Below are 20,831 nucleotides of genomic sequence, written 5' to 3'. Positions count from 1 at the left end.
GGTCCGAGTCCTCAGCCAGTTACAAGGAGCCAGTGGGCACAAAGCTGACACAACCGGCAGCGACACCACGCACACAACTGCCAGATAACCAGTCCGATGAATTACCTCAGGACACAATGGGGTATTCGCAGGAGCTATTCCCAGCCCAACAAACTTCCACCTTTCAAAGGTCAATGGAGGAACAGCCAGAAATGTTGTGCCTGGATTCACAACCGTTAACTGTGGGAAATGCACCGCGCACTGAAATACAAGGCGAGTCCGAAGAGGACTCGGAAACCCAAATCCCAGAGCAATTTGGGCAGGAGGGGTTGCAATTGCAGGAGGTCGGCCGACAAGATCTGGAAGACGACGTTGGAGTGTGCTGCGCAGAGGTTGTTGTGGGGAGCTCTACTCCACGGCGGTGGCCCACAATGACATATGACGAGTTTAAGGAAATGGAAGAGGAGGGTATGGACAATGTGGACAGAGACCCAGATTTTGTTTGTGAACGAGAACATCGCCGTCGTAGCAGCAGCACAGATGAGTCTGTTGAAGAACACACTGCTGCACGAGTTCGCCTTGTGCCACAAGGTAGGCGGCGCGCAATTTCAGGCACCACAAGCGTGGAAGTTCAAGTGAGAGGCAAAAGAGGAGCAAACAGAAATCGCCAGCAAGGAGGCAGGTGCTCCAAAGTCTGGGCTTTCTTTGAAGACTGCACTGAGGATGTTACCATGGCGATTTGCAAGGTGTGCAAGACCCGCCTGAGCAGGGGGAAAAATATTAACAACCTCTCCACCACCAGCATGAGCCGTCACATGCTATCCAAACATCCCACTCTTTGGGCAAACGCGTCAGGACAGGGTACCAGAAACAACACTGCCTCCCTTGGGTTCACCAGACCCGCCTCAGCAGCAGCAGTAGCCCAGCCATTGCGTGGTTCACAACATTCACAAACATCAGACGACGCTGACACTGTCACTTTCCGGAGTAGTGCTCTTGAGGTCTCCCAGTGTTCATCAAACACAACAACCAACAGCCCTTCCGTGTGCAGCGCTACGGTTCAGTTGTCTGTGTCGGAGATGTTTGAGCGCAAGAGGAAATTGCCAGCAAATGACCCCCGGGCCGTGGCAGTAACAGCCAGCATAGCCAAGCTTCTGGCCTGCGAAATGCTGCCATATCGATTGGTGGAGACAAACAGCTTCAAGGGCATGATGTCAGTGGCCATCCCACGTTACGTGGTTCCCAGCCGCTACCACTTTGCACGCTCTGCAGTGCCTGAGTTGCATGAGCACGTGGTCAGCAAAATAACCCGAAGCTTGAAGAATGCCGTTGCCTGCAAGGTTCACCTCACCACTGACACCTGGACGAGTGCGTTCGGCCAGGGTCGATACATCTCCCTTACCGCGCACTGGGTGAACCTTGTGGAGCCTGGCAGCGATTCCTCACCTGCTACGGCACGGGTGTTGCCCACGCCACAAACAGCTGCACCGCCGTCCCTCCCACTGGATAACAGCAGCACCTACCTCTCTGACTCCTTCTCCTCCAACGCATCTCAAAGCTGTACCTCATCCGGAAACGCTAACCCAGCAGCAGTAGGATCGTGGAAGCAGTGCAGCACAGCTGTTGGCATGCGTCAGCAAGCGTTGCTGAAGCTAATCTGCCTTGGGGATAAGCAGCACACAGGGGAGGAAATTTGGAGGGGAATAAAGGAACAGACGGATTTGTGGCTGGCACCGCTGGACCTGAAACCGGGCATGGTTGTGTGTGATAATGGGAGTAATCTCATTCGCGCTTTAAGGTTGGCTAAGCTGACACACATCCCTTGCCTGGCGCACGTGATGAACCTAGTAGTTCAGCGGTTCCTGAGGACATACCCAGGCGTGCCCGATCTGCTGTTGAAGGTGCGTCGAGTGTCCAAACATTGTAGAAATTCCAGTACTGCTTCGGGGGCACTCGCCAAGATGCAGGAGCGCTTCAATCTCCCCCACCATCGCTTGCTGTGTGATGTCCCTACGCGCTGGAATTCTACGCTGCACATGCTAGCCCGCTTTTGCGAGCAGAAGAGTGCAGTGGTCCAGTACATGACGGCGCAGTACCGAGGCGCATCCGGCCAGCTGCCAAGCTTCTGTGGATCCGATTGGGCCAACATGTTGGACCTCTGCCAAGTCCTCCAAAATTTTGAGCAATCCACGTTGCTTGTGAGCAGTGACAACTCTTCAGTCAGCATTACCATACCACTGCTGTGTTTACTGAAGAGGTCGATGTTAAAAATCAAGGAAACAGCTGTCATGATGCAACTGGGGGAATCTGAAGGAGAAAACGATCAGCGTGATGGTACCAACATCAGGCCATCCGCCTCAGGGAACGCTGGCCCCAGCAGCTATGACGAAGAAGAGGAGGAGGAACAGCTGGAGTTGGAGCAGGAATTTCATGCCACCACTGACGAGGGCCAGAGCGGTGCACGTTGGACTTCCACAATTCAACGCGAATGGTCAGCAGAAGCAGACCAGGAGGAAGGTGACGACTATGATGCATCACAACAACTATCACAACGCTCACAAGAGGATGATGAGGATTCTGGTAGGACTCTGGCACACATGGCTCAATTCATGCTAGACTGCATTGAACGTGACCCACGCATTGTGCGCATTCTGGACAACACCAATTACTGGGTTTATACCCTTCTGGATCCACGGTACAAACACAATGTTCCAAAACTGCTTGAAGAAAGAGTCAGACAGGTCAAAATGGAAGAATACCAGCAGGCCCTTGTGGAGACTTTAGAGAGGAGATTGACATCCTCCCCCTCCTCTAGCCAGTTGTACGCAGACAGACTGACTTCCGCAAACCCAGGACGACCAGGAGGGCAGCAAACAACGCAAGCCGCAGCTAGTACCCAAAAGGGAATGGTATCGGCAGTGTCCTTGGAGTGGGAAAATTTTCTGACACCCATGCAGCCGCAGCCCACTGAACAGCAAGCGTGCAGATCCACCTCCAACACCGATCGCCTGGAGAAGATGGTCAAGGACTACATGTCAGATGGCGTAGCTGTGTCGAACCATCCATCTGCACCCTTCAACTATTGGGTATCGAAGCTAGACACCTGGCACGAACTGGCAATGTACGCAATAGAGGTGCTGGCTTGCCCGGCAGCCAGCGTTATGTCGGAACGCTGTTTCAGTGCTGCCGGAGGCATCGTCACAGATCGGCGTATCCGCCTCTCTACAGAAAATGCAGACCGTCTGACTCAAATTAAAATGAATCAATCCTGGATTGGAAATGACTACGCAACACTCCAGGACCCCAACCAAGTAACATGACCAATGAACATCTGGGATGGTGTTGCGTTTCCGGGCCCTGTTTATTGAACCTCTCATCTGTATTACATTTATGACTGCATGGCGGCAAAAAGCATTGCTGCTATATCCGCACGCTTTTTGTCCACATGCAAGGCCTGGGTTGTTGTGTCTCACAAAGCGTGGCCTTCTCCTCCTGCGCCTGCTCCTGTTCCATCACGTCTGCTGCTGCTGGGTTAGCGTTGCCGCGTGGTCCCTGTTTATTGAACCACTTATCTTTATTACATTTATGACTGCATGGCGGTACAAAGCATGCTATCCGCACGCTTCTTGCCCTCATGCAAGGCCTGGGTTGTTGTGTCTCACAAAGCGTGGCCTTCTCCTCCTGCGCCTGCTCCTGTTCCATCACGTCTGCTGCTGCTGGGTTAGCGTTGCCGCGTGGTCCCTGTTTATTGAACCACTTATCTTTATTACATTTATGACTGCATGGCGGTACAAAGCATGCTATCCGCACGCTTCTTGCCCTCATGCAAGGCCGGGGTTGTTGTGTCTCACAAAGCGTGGCCTTCTTCTCCTCCTGCGCCACCCTCCTCCTGTTCCATCACGTGTGCTGCTGCTGGGTTAGCGTTACCGGTCCCTTTTCCTGGAACCTCTTATATGTATTACATTTATGACTGCATGCCGACAAAAAACATGTTACCTGTGCAAAGAAAACAGACATTTCCCGCATTTAAAAGACAGTTTTCCCTTTGAAACTTTAAAATCGATTTTCTCAAAAACTATAAGCTCTTTTTGCTAATTTTTTTTTTCCTCTTGTACCCACTCCCAAGGTGCACATACCCTGTAAATTTGGGGTATGTAGCATGTAAGGAGGCTTTACAAACCACAAAAGTTCGGGTCCCCATTGACTTCCATTATGTTCGGAGTTCGGGTCGAACACCCGAACATCGCGGCCATGTTCGGCCTGTTCGGCCCGAACCCGAACATCTAGATGTTCGCCCAACACTACTTAGCAGCAGGGCATCCTGGAACCAAGCCTAGGCCCCTCTCCTAGGGAGCCTTTAGCCTATAGGGATTCACCCACAGTCTGGGGTGAATTCCCTTCTTCTTCTAACCTCCAGCTCCTCTGGTGGTTCTCACTCAAAGTGCTACTGTTACACCAAACACTCATATCTCAGGTGTCCAGAGGTTAGACATACCTGGATTATTGGTGATTCTGCAGATCATCCATAATCTGGTGTATATCTGCATTGCTGGTGATTCTGCAGATCACCAATAATCAGATTCTCTCTCTGCGTGTTGACACCAATCGTTACAGGTCTCTTTCCCAAAGCCTAAGATAATAAACTATGACATTTTCCTACAATGGGTGGTGCACCTTTTATTTTTTGTGGTATTTAGAATGTCATTGACTACAACACACAACCAGGGCCTAAACATTTTCGCTGATGAGGTTGCTCAAAGCAGCTGGAGTTGTGGGCTGTATTTTTCAGCCCCCCCCCCCAATGGGGCAGACATAGGAAACTTAGTATGTTCCTACCTTATACAGCTATCTTAAGCTGCTGCTGAAGGCTCTGTGCCCAGCTACACTGATCAATAAGGCCCCCTGCAATCTTGCAGACTCAGACGTGGACACTACGGCCCATATGCAATTAACTTTTTCACCTGCGTTTCATCATGGGTGATATTTTTAAATTTGTAAATAAAATGCATTTTAAGCCATCAGAAAAGGTAATTCTCAAAATAATTCTGATAGTAATTGTTCATTTACTTTTTGGTACTTTTTTAGTTGAAAAGTCCTGGAAAGTTATTTTAATTTGAAGATGAAAAATTATCTCCTAGGAGAAAAAAAGGAGTGAATTGCATATGTCCAGCGAATGTACTATGCATGTTCCAAGTCTGTGGGCCATATGCAATTCACTTTTTCATCTAAGATTTCTCCTAGGAGATAATTTTTCATCTTCAAATTAAAATAACTTTCCAGCATTTTTCAACTAAAAAAGTACCAAAAAGTAAATGAAAAAGGACTATTAAAATTATTTTGAGCATTTTTTTTGCTTTCTGATGGCTTAAAATGCATTTTATTTTTTTTTTGTTTCAAAAAGATTTTTATTTGGACAAAAATTAGGAAACATTACAGGTAATATACTTGCAAGAATAAAACATTATTCACGTTTCCCAAAACTACTGAAAGGCAACAATGTTTTAAAGGCATTATTTTAGCAGAAAAGACAAGATATGCACATTTCACCTTATAGTCTATGCTATTTCAATGCTTAATGAATCACATTATTATTTGTAATCATTTTGCATACAATATTCCAGAGTTCGTCTTTACCAAAAGCAAAATAACAGTTCTCTCTATTTACTATCAACATTCAGGTAACACCCTCCACCCACCAAAACCCTTCGCCCACCCCCCCCCTCCCACCTGTCCACTGCATCCCCTGGGCCGAGCCTTGCCCCAGCTCCATAAGTTGGATTCATCCACACTCCCCACCACCTTGCCCCAATATTATCAGGGCTCAGGGAGAGTTGCTCAAAAAGAGAACCCCCCAAGGTACTTTCCCTTATCAGGTATGTCTCTCATCTCTACTTAATTCCCAAGCATCAGTGTTTTATATATTTCAGTATCTTTAAAGTCTATCCATTGGGCCCATGTTACATAAAATTTGTGGGATCTGTCTAGTTTTACCGCTCTGAGTTCTTCCATAGTGTGGATGTATTCCACTTTCTGGAACCATTCCTTCATGGATGGTACCCTCGATGTTTTCCAATACCTCGGAATTAGCACCTTAGCTGCATTGAGGAGATGAATCAAAAGGGAGTTTTTGTAGGATTTCACCGTTAGGTCGTTATGGTGTAAGAGTAGGGCCATTTTGTTAAATGGTACCGAGAATGAGGAGATTTTTATGGACCATTTGTGGACCATCTTCCAGTAAGCAACCATGCATGGGCATTCCCACCAGATATGATCATATGTTGCAGGAGTATTGTTACATCTCCAGCAATTTGCCGGATAGTCTGGGAAAATCTTATGCAAAGATTCTGGAGTCTTATGCCATCTAGTTAATATTTTATAGTTTGCTTCTTGGATGGAGGAATTTACTGAACACTTATGGGTTAGTATAAAGATATTTTCCCAGTCTATTTCCTCTCCCGTGGGCTCCAATGATTTTTCCCATTTATCAGTGAAAGGTAATTTTGTTTCAGGTTTCAGGTTTTCCATGCATTTATACATTAAAGAGACCGTGTGGGGTACTGGCTCACCATTTTGACACATCTCCTCAAACCCCGTCAAAGATCTGTTTAAGTTTGCCTTGTGGTTTGTACTAGCAAGGTATGAGCAGATTTGTCTACGAGGCCATGAGGGTATCTTCTCTCCCATATAAAAGTTTACTAACCTGTTCCCTGATGTGAATTGGAATGCTTTAAATTCTGCGTTGGGGCAGGCTAACTTGAGAAAGGGGCCTTTCTGTCCTGGACCGAAATCATTGTTAAAGATCAGACTAGTGAGAGGGCTCGCTGTGGATGAAATTTTAAAAAATTTGCATGCCTTATGAAAGGTCTGCAGTGCATTCTGTATAAGGCTAAAGTCTCGGATTGTATGTTTTGCAACTGGGTTAGGGATCCATGGAATAGCCCGCACAGGTTGGCCTAAAATCTGCTCATCTAGGCTAGTCCACTGTTTATCCTCTCCATGGCAGGACCAGTCCACAATTCTAGTGAGTATGCAGGCCATTTGATATCTCTCAAAGTCGGGGATAGCCGCCCCACCTCTTTGTTTGGGCAGGGAGAGAATATGTTTGTTTATTCTAGGGACAGAATTGTTCCATATGAACTGTCCTATCTTGCTTTGTAAACCCCGGAGATATTGTATAGGGATGTGGACCGGTACTGCCTGGAAAAGATACAGAATACGAGGCAACACATTCATCTTGATTATTGCAATACGTCCAAACCAGGACATTGTCAGACCCTCCCAATGTTTCAGATCAGAGAGTAAAGTGTTTTGTATTGGAATAAAGTTCAGGTCAAAAAGCATCCCAGTGTCCCTTGAGAGTTTTACCCCCAGGTAGGTAATCACGCCATCACTCCACTTGAATGGTAGAGTTTGCTTCAGTTCTGTGACTACTAATGTTGGTAGCGTAATGTTGAGAATTTCAGATTTTGTTAGATTCATTTTGAAATTGGATAGAGATCCGTACTCATTAAAAGCGTCTATTATAGCCCTCATTGAACTTTTGGGGTTGGAAATAAATAGCAGGATATCGTCCGCAAATGCTGCAATTTTTACATGTAGGTTTCCTACCTGGATTCCCTGAATGCCCTTATGCAAATTGATAGTGCGTATGAACGGTTCCAAGGTCAGAATAAACACCAAGGGCGATAATGGGCAGCCTTGGCGTGTGCCGTTAGGGAGGGGGAAGGATCTGGAGAGACATCCATTAATTTTAATCTGAGCTGTCGGGCAATTATACAGGGCCAAGATTTTATGTAACATAGTGGGTCCCACATTAATATAGGACAATACTTGCTTCATATAGTCCCATGCTACTCTGTCGAAGGCCTTCTCCGCATCCACTGAGAGGAGAAGGCCCTCGACATTTCGCTTTGTCATATATTCAATCATGGTGATAGCTTTTGTGGTGTTGTCCCTGGCCTCTCGGCCAGGCACAAAACCAGCTTGATCGTTTCCTATCAATGTAGGTATTACCTGCACAAGTCTATTGGCTATCACCTTGCTGAAAAGTTTAGTATCCACGTTGAGCAGAGATATGGGTCTATAGTTGGCGCAGATTGTATCATCTTTGCCTTTCTTAGGAATAATTGTTAAGTGGGCTGCTTGCATCTCCTTTTGCAGTGGGTGGTCAACAGATACTTCATAGAAGTGATATGTGGGACTAGAATATTTTTAAATGCCTTGTAGTATGCCCCAGAGTAGCCATCTGGGCCTGGACTTTTATTTGGTTTGACTGATTTAATTGCGGCTATAATTTCATCCTCATGAAACTCCTCCCCCCATTCCTCCAGCGTTTGTGGACTAATTCTAGGCATACCTGATTTATTGAGAAATTCTCGAATTTTCTGGACATATGAGGAGGTGGGCTCCCCAGTGTTAGTGTCCGCCTTCAAAGAGTATAGTTCAGAATAGAATTCTGCAAACCTCTGAGCAATTTCAGAGGTTTTTTGTAGCATTGATCCTGTTTTGTTCCTAATTGCTTTGATGTCTCCCCCAATCTGTTTCTCCCTCAGGGCCCTCGCCAAGTATTTGCCAGGTTTGTTACCTGATTCATAGAAGATCCCAGTCCTAAGCATAAATTCCGATTGGAATCTTCTATCCAAGGCTTTACCAATTTGCATCCGAATATCTTTCAATCTATCCAATTGGGTTTGCGAGGTATTCCTTTTATTAAGCAATTCTAATTGGCGTAATTCCTCCATGAGGGTATCAACTCTGGCCCTCTTTTCTTTTCTTAGCCTAGATTGTTCTCCTAGCAGGATTCCCCTGATAGTACATTTGTGCGCCAACCAAACAGATGACCTGCTGACATCCGGGGTATCGTTAGTTGTGAAAAAAGCCTCTAACTCCTCTTAAAGTTTGAGTTGAACTCCTGGTTCCGTTAAGATTTGGGCCGGGAATCTCCAAATAAAGTCCCTCTCCTGTCTTTCCCCTAATGCCAGGGTGAGTGTGATAGGCGCATGATCTGATCTTGTGGGCAGGTCTATTTGGGCCGACACCAATTTTGGGAGGTCTTGCTGGGTAAGAAAAAAGTAATCAATTCTGGTTGATTTGTCATGTACTGCTGACCAGAATGTGAAGTCTTGTTCAGCCTGGTGGCTAGTCCTCCATGTATCAATAAGTCTAAGAAGTGCCAGGTTGTGTTTAATTCTATTCAACACTTTGTATCTTATGGAGGATCTGCCATCGGATGTGTCCAGGGAAGGGTTCAACGCTACATTAAAGTCCCCCCCCAAAATCAGCATGCCTTGTGCAAATGTCAGCAGGTGATCTGTTATAGCCGCCAAAAAAGTGGCCTGGCCTGAATTTGGCGCATACACATTTCCAATTGTCACCGGTACATTATTTAATGTCCCTTTGAGGAAGATAATTCTACCTTCATCATCTATCTGGCTATCTTTGAGGACCCAGGAGACTTTCTTCGAGATGAGAATGGAGACCCCTTTTATTTTCCCGGATGTGGCTGTAGCATGGTATACTAGCTGAAATTTCCTATCTCGGAATGTGGGTGTATTGTCCCTGAGAAAATGAGACTCTTGAATCAGTAGTATATCGCATTTAAGTCTGTGTGCTTCAGTAAAGATCCACTTTCTCTTATATGGGGAATTTAAGCCCTGTGCATTCAAGGACATGAAGGTGACTTTCTCCATGTTTGCCCTCTATGTGTGTTCCTGGGGTTACTTTGCACTCACAAGGAGTGAGCGGGGGGTGGTGGTAGTGGGGGGGGCAGTGGCTACCAGTCACTCCGCTGTGTGGTGTATCCTATCGTTCAGAGATGTCCAGGAGGGGAGGGTGTAAGCCAGGGGGTGGGAGAGTGTGTCCCCGATATAACAAAAACAGAGTAGGAGATTAACTTGTCCCCTACGCATGCACTGTAACTAGTGACACTCACACGAATGTGAGATGTCTTGGGTAGGAGGTCCTAACAGAAAGATCCGAAAGCAGTCAGCTGACTTCCAGGAAGAAGCGTCTAACACAATCTCCTTCTCCTAGGCAAAACTACGAGCTGGAGATAATATGCTTCAAAACCTTTTTAAGTGTTAGGGAAGAAGGTTGTGTTATTAGGGTGCGAGGTGAGATTGTAGGGGAGACAGGTGCTTACTATATGCTAATAAAGCTGAGATATCAACCATAGGATGGTGCTAGCATACAATATTCAAAGTATATTCATAAGCTGGTAATTTAATCCTGCCACCAGGGAAGAGTATGTGTATAGCCTCAGCAAGGGGAGGGGAGGCATACTAATATGTATCTAAGGAGAGGGGGGGGGAGGAAACCAACAGGCTTAAATATCCTACATTTACATTGATGTTTTACAGATGAAATTAACGTGCACAAACCTCCCGGGATATCTCCAAAGCATGTCCGCATTTTCTGCAACAATTTCCCGCCCCCCCCTGTCCAAGCCTAAGCATATTAAAGCTAACAGTTCTAACACTGTCCCTCACAACATTTCCCTTCTAGAATTGTTCACATCGGCAGGAGAAACCCTATATATATAAACATTATAGAATGAAAAGGTTAGCGGCCTGCATCAATAATAGATAAGCATGAACAGAGTAGTATCGAGACTCCAGCATTATTAAAATGTCTAAATAACATCTACATCTAAATGTCCCTTGTCTCAAAGCATTTCACATACTAACACGTAGCAACAATCAAGCAAAAGTCAAACCATAACATAGCTAAAACAGCCATGCGGATCCAATCTTATCTCTGTGTATAGCTATACTCAGCCTTCTTCTTGGGACATAGCGTCTGCACTAGAGTCCTCCGTGGATTTGCGAGTATCTTCCTCCCTTTGGGGCAGGGTTCTGCTGTTGCCTCTGTAGCGGCCTTGTCTGTTTCTGGCTCTTTGCGGTTTTAAGGTGTCCGTATTGGCCCATGGTGGGGCTAGGCCAAATTCCGCCTTCCACTCCTCCAGCTTGGGGGTTGTTAGGCCCAGATCCGCGCAGAACTCCTCCAGCTCATCAGGTGTTTGAAGAGTGTGCATAGTTCCCTGGTGTGTGACACTCAGCCCAAAGGGGAATCGCCATTTATATATCATGCTTTTATCCCTCAGTAGCTGTAATAGAGGCTTAAGGGCCCTCCTTTGCCGTAGGGTGATAGGGGATAGATCCTGGAAAATCATTACTTCTGCGTCATTAAAGAAAATCTTCTCCCTTTCTCTTGCCGCTTTTGCTATGTCCTCTTTTAAGGCAAAGGAGTTGAGGCAGCAAATTATGTCCCTTGGCAGATCAGTGTCTCCATTCCGGGCTTTGAGGGCTCTGTGCGCGCGAACAAACTTAATAGTGGTGTCCGCGTCTCTTTCCAGGAGGTTATTGAACAGTGATTGAAGTGCGTCTATGATTTGAGCTGGAGCAATTGTTTCCGGCATTCCCCGGACCCTCAAATTGTTTCTTCTCCCACGGTTGTCCAGGTCTTCTATAATCCGGAATGCCTGTTGCATCTGGCGATCTTGCCTCGTATTGCGTTCTTTCAAGCATTGAATATCTTTGGCCTGCGTTTTGGCCGAGGTAGAGATAGCTTCTACCTTTGACGAAAGGCCTTGGATGTCTCCTCTAAGAGAGGTCACAGCCGCTTGAAAGGCATTTTTAAGATCTCCCGCAACTGCGTTTAGGTCTGCCAGAGTCAGTACCTTCACTGTGGGTTGAGGCGCATTCTGTCTCATCTGCGCAACATCTCCCTGGCCGAGCGAAGCCATGGGTTGAGGCCCGCCTTCCGCCGCCATCTTGCTTCTTGTCCCTACTCCCGGGGTAGCTTTCTGGGACTTAAAAATTTCCGGGATTCCTCGCTGGACTGGCGCCGGAGACTCGTCTCTCTGTCTCCCAGGATGTTTCGCCTGCTTGTCCTTCTCCTTCACCATCTCCTAGGGTGGGAACACAGCCTATAAAACCACCTTTAGCAGCCGTCTCCCCGGAGCTCCTCGCTTAAGCGTGTGGCTGCATCGGCTTCCGGTCACGCCCTCTAAAATGCATTTTATTGACACATTTAAAAATATCACGCAGGAGAAAACTCAGGTGAAAAAGAGAATTGCATATAGGCCTGTATGAGAGAATGGCGGCAGTATTGAGCAGACACAATCATATGTAGGTGTGCCCTGCTTTCTGCAAAAAGCACTTCAGTGTATTCTATGTGCAAGCATTGATTGATAGCTCAGAAATTAAAAGGAGGCAAAAACTAAGATAGTTATTAGATATCATAATGCATATATGCATTGTGCGCATTTGCAGAGCACTCCCAGCCACGAGTGAGCGATCAAAGATGAGCAACGCTGGCCAGCGCCTATGCAATACAGCCTGACTCACCAACCGGGGAGTAGCTGTGGTGTGCGTTTAGGTGAGAACGGAGGAGAACGAGGGGGGTGGTGGCAGGAGGACTGTATCCTATACTTGCCTGCTCCCTCCATTTTTAAAATATTTGTCAGCTCTGGTATTCTTTAATTGCAGCTGTAAGAGCACATAACTAGCCAAATGGTGCACAACAAATGCATTAGACTGGGACAAACGGAGCAAGTGTCACTGTCGGGTGCTGTTAAAAACAGTAAATAGCTGTTGAAATTAACATTAACTTGGAAGCTGGGAATAAACAAAAAAAAATATGTATATATATATATTTTACTTAGCTTTTCTTTGAGAACATAACATGCTATTTAGGAATTAATGTACATATTTTAATTATCACTCCTTTTCATGTGATACTTCTTTGGACGTATCTAACAAAACAGCAGAGCATGTGCAAAGTACAGCAGCCCATAGCGGCTAATTAAATTTATATTTCATTTATCTCAGCCAGTCAAACCTAAGTCAGAATGACTGCTGCTTGCCTGAGAGCTTAGATCCTCTTTGAAAATCTAGAAATCTCAGTATAAACTGCCTGAATGTACTCAAACACAGCATTAACCAGGACATTAAATAACTAAATATGTCAATTACAAAATGTTAATACCAATGTATTACAGGAATCTGATCTACAGTTATTATATTAAATTCTCTGAGCTTGCCAAGAATTATACTAATCATGTAAATGAAACTGAATATATAAAGTATGTCATTAAAACCGTACATCTAGTTTTTGGTATTGCTTAATTTGAGCAGTTTCTTTAGCTTCTTGACATATTGGTGAATCCTCACTGCAATGCTAAGACTATGGCATTCCTTTTTCAAGAAAAAAGGATGTTCCAGTTAGTTAGTAAATTAGTTAGTTAGTTAGTTAGTAGCCAATATGTTTATTATATTAGTGATGAAATGTGAATTGTACAGGTGGGGAATATGTGATAAAACATACTCTATACTGCTTAAAAGGAACTTGAAGTGAGAGGGATATAGAGGCTGCCAATGCCATATTCAATTCTTTTTAAACACTACTAGTTGCCTGGCAGTCCTGCTGATCTTTATGGCCAGAATCACTCACCTGAAACAAGCATGTAGCTAATCTAGTCATACTAAAGGCAGAGACATCTGATCTGCAGGCCTGTTCGGGGTCTATGTCCAAAAGTAATAGAGTCAATGGATCAGCAAGACAGCCAGGCAATTTACAAAATGTAAAAGGAAGTAAATATGGTGGCCTCCATATGTCTCTCACCTTGGGTTCACTTTAAAGTGTCTTTGCAGGGAATCCATGTATACGTCACTGTTACTGTATATACTAATGTGCTTAATGAAAGCACAGCTGTTTCTTTCCATAATAAGCTCTACTTCCCTCTTATACAGCTACATGAGAATTTAAGTAAAAGCTCTGTAACTCAGTCTAGACTGCCTGCTGCTGCTTCCACTTAAATTGTACTTGAGACAGAGTATGGGACTTTTTCCAGCCTCATGAGCTCTCTTGCCTACTTTGATGACCTTCCCGATGACTCAGCTCCTCTGTACCATCTGCACAGATTCAGAACACTCCTGGTGACACCAACATAATGGGAGCGTGTGCACGGCCTGACCACACAAGTGCAGAGAGGCTTGACTGGTGTAGATGAAGCCTTATTACCTGGGGGGGGGGGGGAACTATTGCAGTGGAATGGAGACACCGGGGAGGATGCAAGAGTGGCAACAGAATTCATGAGGCTACAGGAAGCACCAGGTAAGGATTGAGTCTTTACTTTAGTCCATTTCAGGTTCATTTTAAATTACTCCCCATTCTTCCCCTGCTCCACCAGACTCATGCTATCTATTCTTAACTCTCATGAGTTCAGAGGCCCAGGGGCCCTTATTCGATTTTCGCTTTCTCCTAAGTTTTCTCCAAGGAGTTAATTTTTCATTTTATGTTTAAAAATGAAGTAACCTTTAAGCACTCTACAGTTGAAAGTGTACCAATAAGTAGGTGAAAACCTACTGTCAAAAATATCATGAGTATTTTCTTACTTGCTGTTGGCTTAAAAGTAATTTTCATTGATAATGTATGAAAAGGAGGAGAAAACATAGGAGAAAAAGGGAATTGAGTAGGCCCTTGACAAATAAGCAGACACTAAAGCCTCATCTACACGCGTAGATGAGGTGGCGATCCGGTGGCTCGATTAGCCACCGGATCGCCTCTTCCGCGTCCCCGCGCGTGCCTGCCGTGTACCCGCTCACCGTGCGTGCGCCGGATTCGATTCCCAGCTCGTCGCCGCGCCGCTTATCATCCGCTCGATTCCCTGCCATTGTCCCCTCGCGGGGAACAAGCAGGGAAACGGCGGTGGGGAGATCCGTCCTGTCGGATCTTATCAATCGAGCCGCATCAGCGGCTCGATTGATAAGGAACATCGCCGCCGCATCTACGCGTGTAGTTGCGGCTTTAGGTCTATGAACACAAAAAAACAAAACAAAGAAAAGGGTTCTTCATCCTCTATATATCTAAATTCACTAATTGGTGGATTTACAGAGTTCCCCATTGTCTATCAACATAAACTTTTACAGCTAAACTCATTCAGATATTGGCTATACAGATTACAAGGGATAGGTCTCAGCCTGAGCTCTCTGTATAGATTTTAGCTTACATGGTAAGTAGTTCATAGTGCAGGAAGTGACTGGTGAAGGGACTGCAAACCAGGAACCTTAAAAGTGACTGCATAACTGCAGTAACTGCAATCTCTCCAACTCATGAGTGAGGAATGTGCACATTTTAATCATCATAAACATGAAATACTACCAGCTCATACTTCAGATACACAATGGGCTTGATTCACAAAAGAGTGCTAACGGCAATATTCACGCGAATTTTCGCATTGAGCGTGATCGCGTATTTTCGCACGAAACGATAACGGTTTTGTGCGCAAACGCAAATTTTCCCGTGAAATCGATATCGTTTTCGCGCGAAAATTAGCACGAACACGGCCGTGCTAACAGTTTGCACTCTTTTTGTGAATCAAGCCCAATGTTTTCAAAGCAGGTGACAGTACAAAAAAAATCTTTACTAAATGCTTTCTGTACCTTTTATTTATTTATTTTTAAATTCGATCACTTTACTATAAAAGAATAATGAGACGTTTCAGCCATTTAGCTTAGAATTTGGCCTGTGATGAGTACACAGCATGCCACAAAGCAAGTAGGTGTTGTTGTTCTGAATAGCAAATTACCTGGCCACTTGCTGCATTCATTATGTACATAGGGAAGCTTCATGTTCATTTTTTATTGTTTACTGGTTAAAAATGTTAGACATCACTTTTATGGCAAAACGTGCATTTTTCCTTTAAAATACACCAATTAAATGGCATTAAACATTTTTTCATGTTGAATACCTGATGATTGTTTAGTGATTTATTAGTGATAGTACCATAAAGCATTTAACAAGTTGTTGGATTTGTTTTTTCCCCCTTGATGTCAGCAATTGCATGATTGAAATCGCCCTCTGTTTCAAGACACGAGGGAAAAAAATCATTTCATAGCTTTGAATATAAAAATGCTAGCAGTGAGACATTTGGCTCAATGATAAGAGAGCTGTCCTAGGAGAAATAATGTCATGGGAGTAAAGGCTTTTCTTTATATGAAGAGATAGACAGATTGGAGTTTTCTCATGTTAATGCAGTTTGACAGCAAGGAAAGCTAACAGGTAAAATCTGCCACATCTGCTTTTTTCATTCCATATATAAGGAATTCTGATACCTTAAGAGATGCTAATACCCTGATTCAAGTGCACATCAAGTTGCAATTTAAACCTTAACTGGTCCTCAGAATTCTGATGCTGAAGCAGCTGTCACTTGTAAGAACGCAGGCAAAGACTGGATGCCCACTGACTGTATTGCTCTGTAATTCTTTTTCTCTATTTCATTTGGACAGACTGACAATTTCTGCCGAATGCCCCATGCAGCTAGAAGACTTCCCCATGGATGCTCATGCATGCCCTTTAAAATTTGGGAGCTGTAAGTCTATATATGTTATCTCTTTTTTTTTTTAAAGACTGTTATTGGCTTTCTTTGGTTATGTTATTTCCATCTTACATTTGCAAATCAGTTATTTAACTGTCTAATGACTAATCCACGCCAATTGGCATGAGCAGCGCAGCAGCCCCAGGACCACTACATGCCAATTAGTGTTGGGTGTGGAGATTGCAGGGCATCGCGCGTGCCGCTGCGTGCGCATCCCTGCTTGAATGCTCTGCTCCGTCATCAGCCGCCCAGTAACGATCGCCGCTAGGGACTGTTCGATGGCGAAACCGCCATCTAATAACACTGTACAGCACTGCGATCTAAGGCAGCGCTGTACTGGGGACAGCCATGCCACTCGGCTGTCCCCTCCAGAGGCACAAAGGCAATCCGCTGTCATAGGCTGATGCCTAAGACAGCCGATCACCCTGATTGGCTGGCGGGGGGAGGAAGGGCATAGTTTTTTTAAAAAAAAGTTACATTTATGAATAAAAAAGGAAACAAATATTTAAAAAAAATAAACAAACATTGCAGGAGCGATCAAGCCCACCAACAGAAAGCTCTGTTGGTGGGCAGAGAAGAGGGGGATCACTTGTGTTCTAAATTGTACAGCCCTGCAGCGAGCCCTTAAAGCTACAGTGGCCTATTTTGTAAAAAAAATAGCCTGGTCACTAGGGTTGTTAAGACCGCGGTCCTCAAGAGGTTAAACCAAAACTACAATTCTAAAAAGCAGCCAGGCATACAGTAAAGTCTCAAGATGGTGAAAGCGTGGCAGATGCACAAAAGTTCAGTGAAGTTGATTTGCGCAGGCAGCACATGGCAATGACACCATTATCCATTCTGACAAAATAGCACGTATTGCGCAATAAGCCCCAACCATGTTACTTTTGTATTGCGAACATTGCTAGGCTAACACCTGTTAGGCTGCTTGTGTAGTGTGTGCCACTCAAACAGAACTCTTACAGTAATTGCACAACACTTGCTACCTTAAATAAGAACTGTGGTGAAAATAGCACAATGAATATAATTGCTTATTTTTTAACAATAATCATTCATAAACCATTTAGACAGTGTTTGCCCACTGCAATATCTTTCCTCTAATTTACACTTTGAAATTTATCACAGGTGGCAGCATCTTAAGTACTGTCAGAAGCAGCCCTGCGGAATGTTTTGTTTTTGAGAATTCCAAAGCCAGTTTAACCTTCTTGGCGGTAACCCCGAACGTAGTTCGGGGTAAGCCGCCGGAGGGTGCCGCTCAGGCCCTGCTGGGCCGATTTGTTTAATTTTTTTTTTGCTGGACGCAGCTAGCACTTTGCTAGCTGCGCCAGCACCCCGATCGCCGGCGCCGCGCGCCCGATCGCCGCTATCCGGTGCGGCGCGCCCCCCCCCCCCAGACCCCGTGCGCTGCCTGGCCAATCAGTGCCAGGCAGCGCCGAGGGGTGGCCCGGGACTCCCAATGACGTCCCGACGTCAGTGACGTCGGTGACGTCATCCCGCCCGTCGCCATGGCGACGGGGGAAGCCCTCCAGGAAATCCCGTTCTTTGAACGGGATTTCCTGATCGGAGATCGCCGAAGGCGATCGAAGAGGGCGGGGGGATGCCGCTGAGCAGCGGCTATCATGTAGCGAGCCCTGGGCTCGCTACATGATATAGAAAAAAATAAATAAAAAAAAACTGCCGCGCTGCCTCCTGGCGTATTTTTTTATACCGCCAGGAGGGTTAAATAATGCCTGGTCTAACAGAATGTTCTGGGAGGAGAATTCCGCGTAGCTTAATAGCCTAAACTAAGCATCACAGGAAAGGTGGGGCTACATACCAATATACAGCAATATATTGAAATAGGAAGTGTATCTGATGCTGAAACCAAGAAATGTATTGTGAAAGTGGATATCCTGAATCATTTACTGCATTCTGCTCTATGTCACTACAGGGCATCTTTAAAGCAGTAGGATTAGCCATACTATGCCAGGGGGAAAAAACACATATATAAGTAGATAAATACTTGATCTACTTGCATAACACATGTATTGTACTGTCCACGTTTTGATTTCAGTGAATGTTATACAGTAAATGAAGAGAATTCTGTTCCTGGTGGGGGCCATGTCTTTTGCCCACAGTTTAGGCTAAATCCTGTTGTAATTTCTGCCCTTTACTTGTTTTTTCTTTTCTCCTCCAATTGCTGAGTCACCTCAGCCTTGCTTGTAAACACAAGTGAGCAGGGGATCGTGTTTCAGATAAGCAGCTAGGCAGGGAAATAAAGGGAAGAGGAGGAATACATTATAGATAAAAAGAACCCCCGGCATGCAACTGTTTGGCACTGACTACTAAAGGGCCAGTGCTCCTTAAAGGAGTCATCAGGCCATTCTAAGTAAAATAAGTGCTACTTACCCAGCATGTCCCTCACTGCAGCTCTGCCATTAGCCGTTCGCCACCGCTGCCTCCCGGTCCCCAGTGATGACATCAGGCCGACCTGCGCGAGCAGCTTTGTCAATCAACGCCACGTGGACCGGAGCATACTGTGCAGGCGCATAACTACTGCGCCTGAGCAGTGCGCTCCAAACCACGTGGCGGTAATTGACAGCACCGCTTGCACAGGCACAGTACAGGCCGACCTCCAGGTCGGCCTGACGTCATCGCCGAGGACCGGGAGGCAGCGGCGGCGGCGAACAGCTGACGGTGGGGCTGCAGCGAGGGACATGCTGGGAGCTTGGGGCTAGACAAAGCCCTGGGTAAGTAGCACTTATTTTACTTAGAATGGCCTGATGACTCCTTTAAGTATGTGATAACTCCAAATCATAACAGCAGAAAGAGTTTTTTAAAGTTTTGAATGCAGAATTAGCATCTTTATCACTTAATACACTCAGACCAGTTGCTGTTAAAATTTGATTTTTATAGTGACAATCCCACTTTAAGTAACAGTAAAATTGTTGTATGCTCCCTGTGCTCCCAGATAACTTTACTGAACATTTGTGCATATGCCCCAATGTGTAACATTTGACTTTTTCATGTGGTATTACAATGCAAATATTGAGTATAAATGGGTTGAAGAGTATGCCTATTTTGTTTATTGTCTCTCCCTGGTTTCTTAGTTCAGTAGCCTTTAAGTGGGGTCTTGGATATTAATCACTGATATCTTTGCACCATGCTTTTTTACACAGAGCTAACCCCATTCAATCCTAACAGGTGCTCTTTTCTGTCTGACATTCTGTATTGTGGAGGTGCAGGCACATGCACTCATATTATATGTCGTAGCCTTGGAAGAAATAGCCAGCATGTCTTAAAGTGGCCTCTGGCCACACACAATACCATTTTATTAAATATCTGTCCAATTCAAGAATTGCAATCAGTTTTTCTGACTGATTGTAACATTTGAAAAATATGACCAATGTACCACACACATATGTTCAATTTGTCCCCAATAATAATAAAATGATTTAAAACTCTGAGAAAATTGCTAGGGAGTATATATTAATAAATTGACAATCTAACGCACACCATACAATCTTTAGAAAAATTGAAGAAAAATTTCCAGCATTCCAAAATTGATAAAAAAAATCGAAAAAAACAGGAAGTCCGATCAGATTTTTCAGTCGAATAAAAATTGAGCTTTCGATTTTTCGGGAGATCTGATCATATTTATCGAATTGCCGTAAACTCGTTTTATTTTATTGTATCGTGTAGGGCCACCTTTAGATCTTCACCTGTCTATATCGCTGGGAATGGTAAGTCTGTGTGTAATGTAATAGGAACTTTGATTTCCCTACTTCCCTTCTCCAGAACAGTATAAGAAAAATGATTGCCAGCAGTTGATAGAGCCATCCCTACCTAGAAAGCTAATTTAGAGATGCTTTTACAACCACCTAAAAAGCTAATTATAGAGCTGCTATATCTGTTGTGATAAAAACTTTACTGAATTTGTTGTGCCTTTTTATAACATCAAGATACCACATACTGTATCATCACTGTCTTAACATCCAATCATTTGTTTTTAGGAAAACAATGCTGTTTCCTCCTTCCTTCTTTCCTTCCATAAAAAAATAAAAATAAATAAAGTACATTGGAGATATATTTAAATGTCTAAATACTGTTCTAAATACCATTCTCTTTACTAAAATTGCTGTTGGAATGAGCTGAGCAAAAATCTAATTCAGTCTGGGTCGTGTCCAGAGCTCTTACCAGTTTTAAACAGTTGTTTCTTTTTTTGTTATACACAAACAGAGGATGTATCTCTAGTGATGGTCTGCAGTTTGTGTTAGTGGACAGGTTGCGGTGAGCATTTACTGTCCGCATTTACAACCTTGCATAATGTTTGCATCTGCCCCATCCTTTCTTATGATGCCATATTTTGACCCTTTACCCTTAAGTCATGTGGGACAGGACAGCCAATCAAGCATTTTTGCCCCACTGGCCAGCCCCCATGAAACGAACCTCGCAGCCATTTGACAGTCTGCCTGGAGTCAGTGTAGGGAGAGCTACT

The 20,831-nt window shown here is 44.7% G+C and overlaps 2 protein-coding genes across 2 annotated transcripts in view; one reads left to right on the top strand and one right to left on the bottom strand.

Moving 5' to 3' along the window:
• The window catches only part of GABRA5 (gamma-aminobutyric acid type A receptor subunit alpha5), a 380,379-nt gene that overhangs the window by 161,919 nt on the left and 197,629 nt on the right, over window positions 1-20,831 (top strand). Inside the window, exon 6 of the mRNA XM_068268152.1 lies at window positions 16,269-16,351. Coding sequence (XP_068124253.1) covers window positions 16,269-16,351 — 83 coding nt within the window. The remainder of the gene's footprint in view (window positions 1-16,268; window positions 16,352-20,831) is intronic.
• GABRB3 (gamma-aminobutyric acid type A receptor subunit beta3) overlaps window positions 1-20,831 on the bottom strand; it is a 666,404-nt gene that overhangs the window by 529,552 nt on the left and 116,021 nt on the right. The window lies entirely within an intron of this gene.

This window comes from Hyperolius riggenbachi, chromosome 2 (genome assembly GCF_040937935.1).
Source record: "Hyperolius riggenbachi isolate aHypRig1 chromosome 2, aHypRig1.pri, whole genome shotgun sequence".
NCBI classification, from domain to species: Eukaryota; Metazoa; Chordata; class Amphibia; order Anura; family Hyperoliidae; genus Hyperolius; species Hyperolius riggenbachi.
This window is presented reverse-complemented; position numbering and strand designations above follow the sequence as displayed.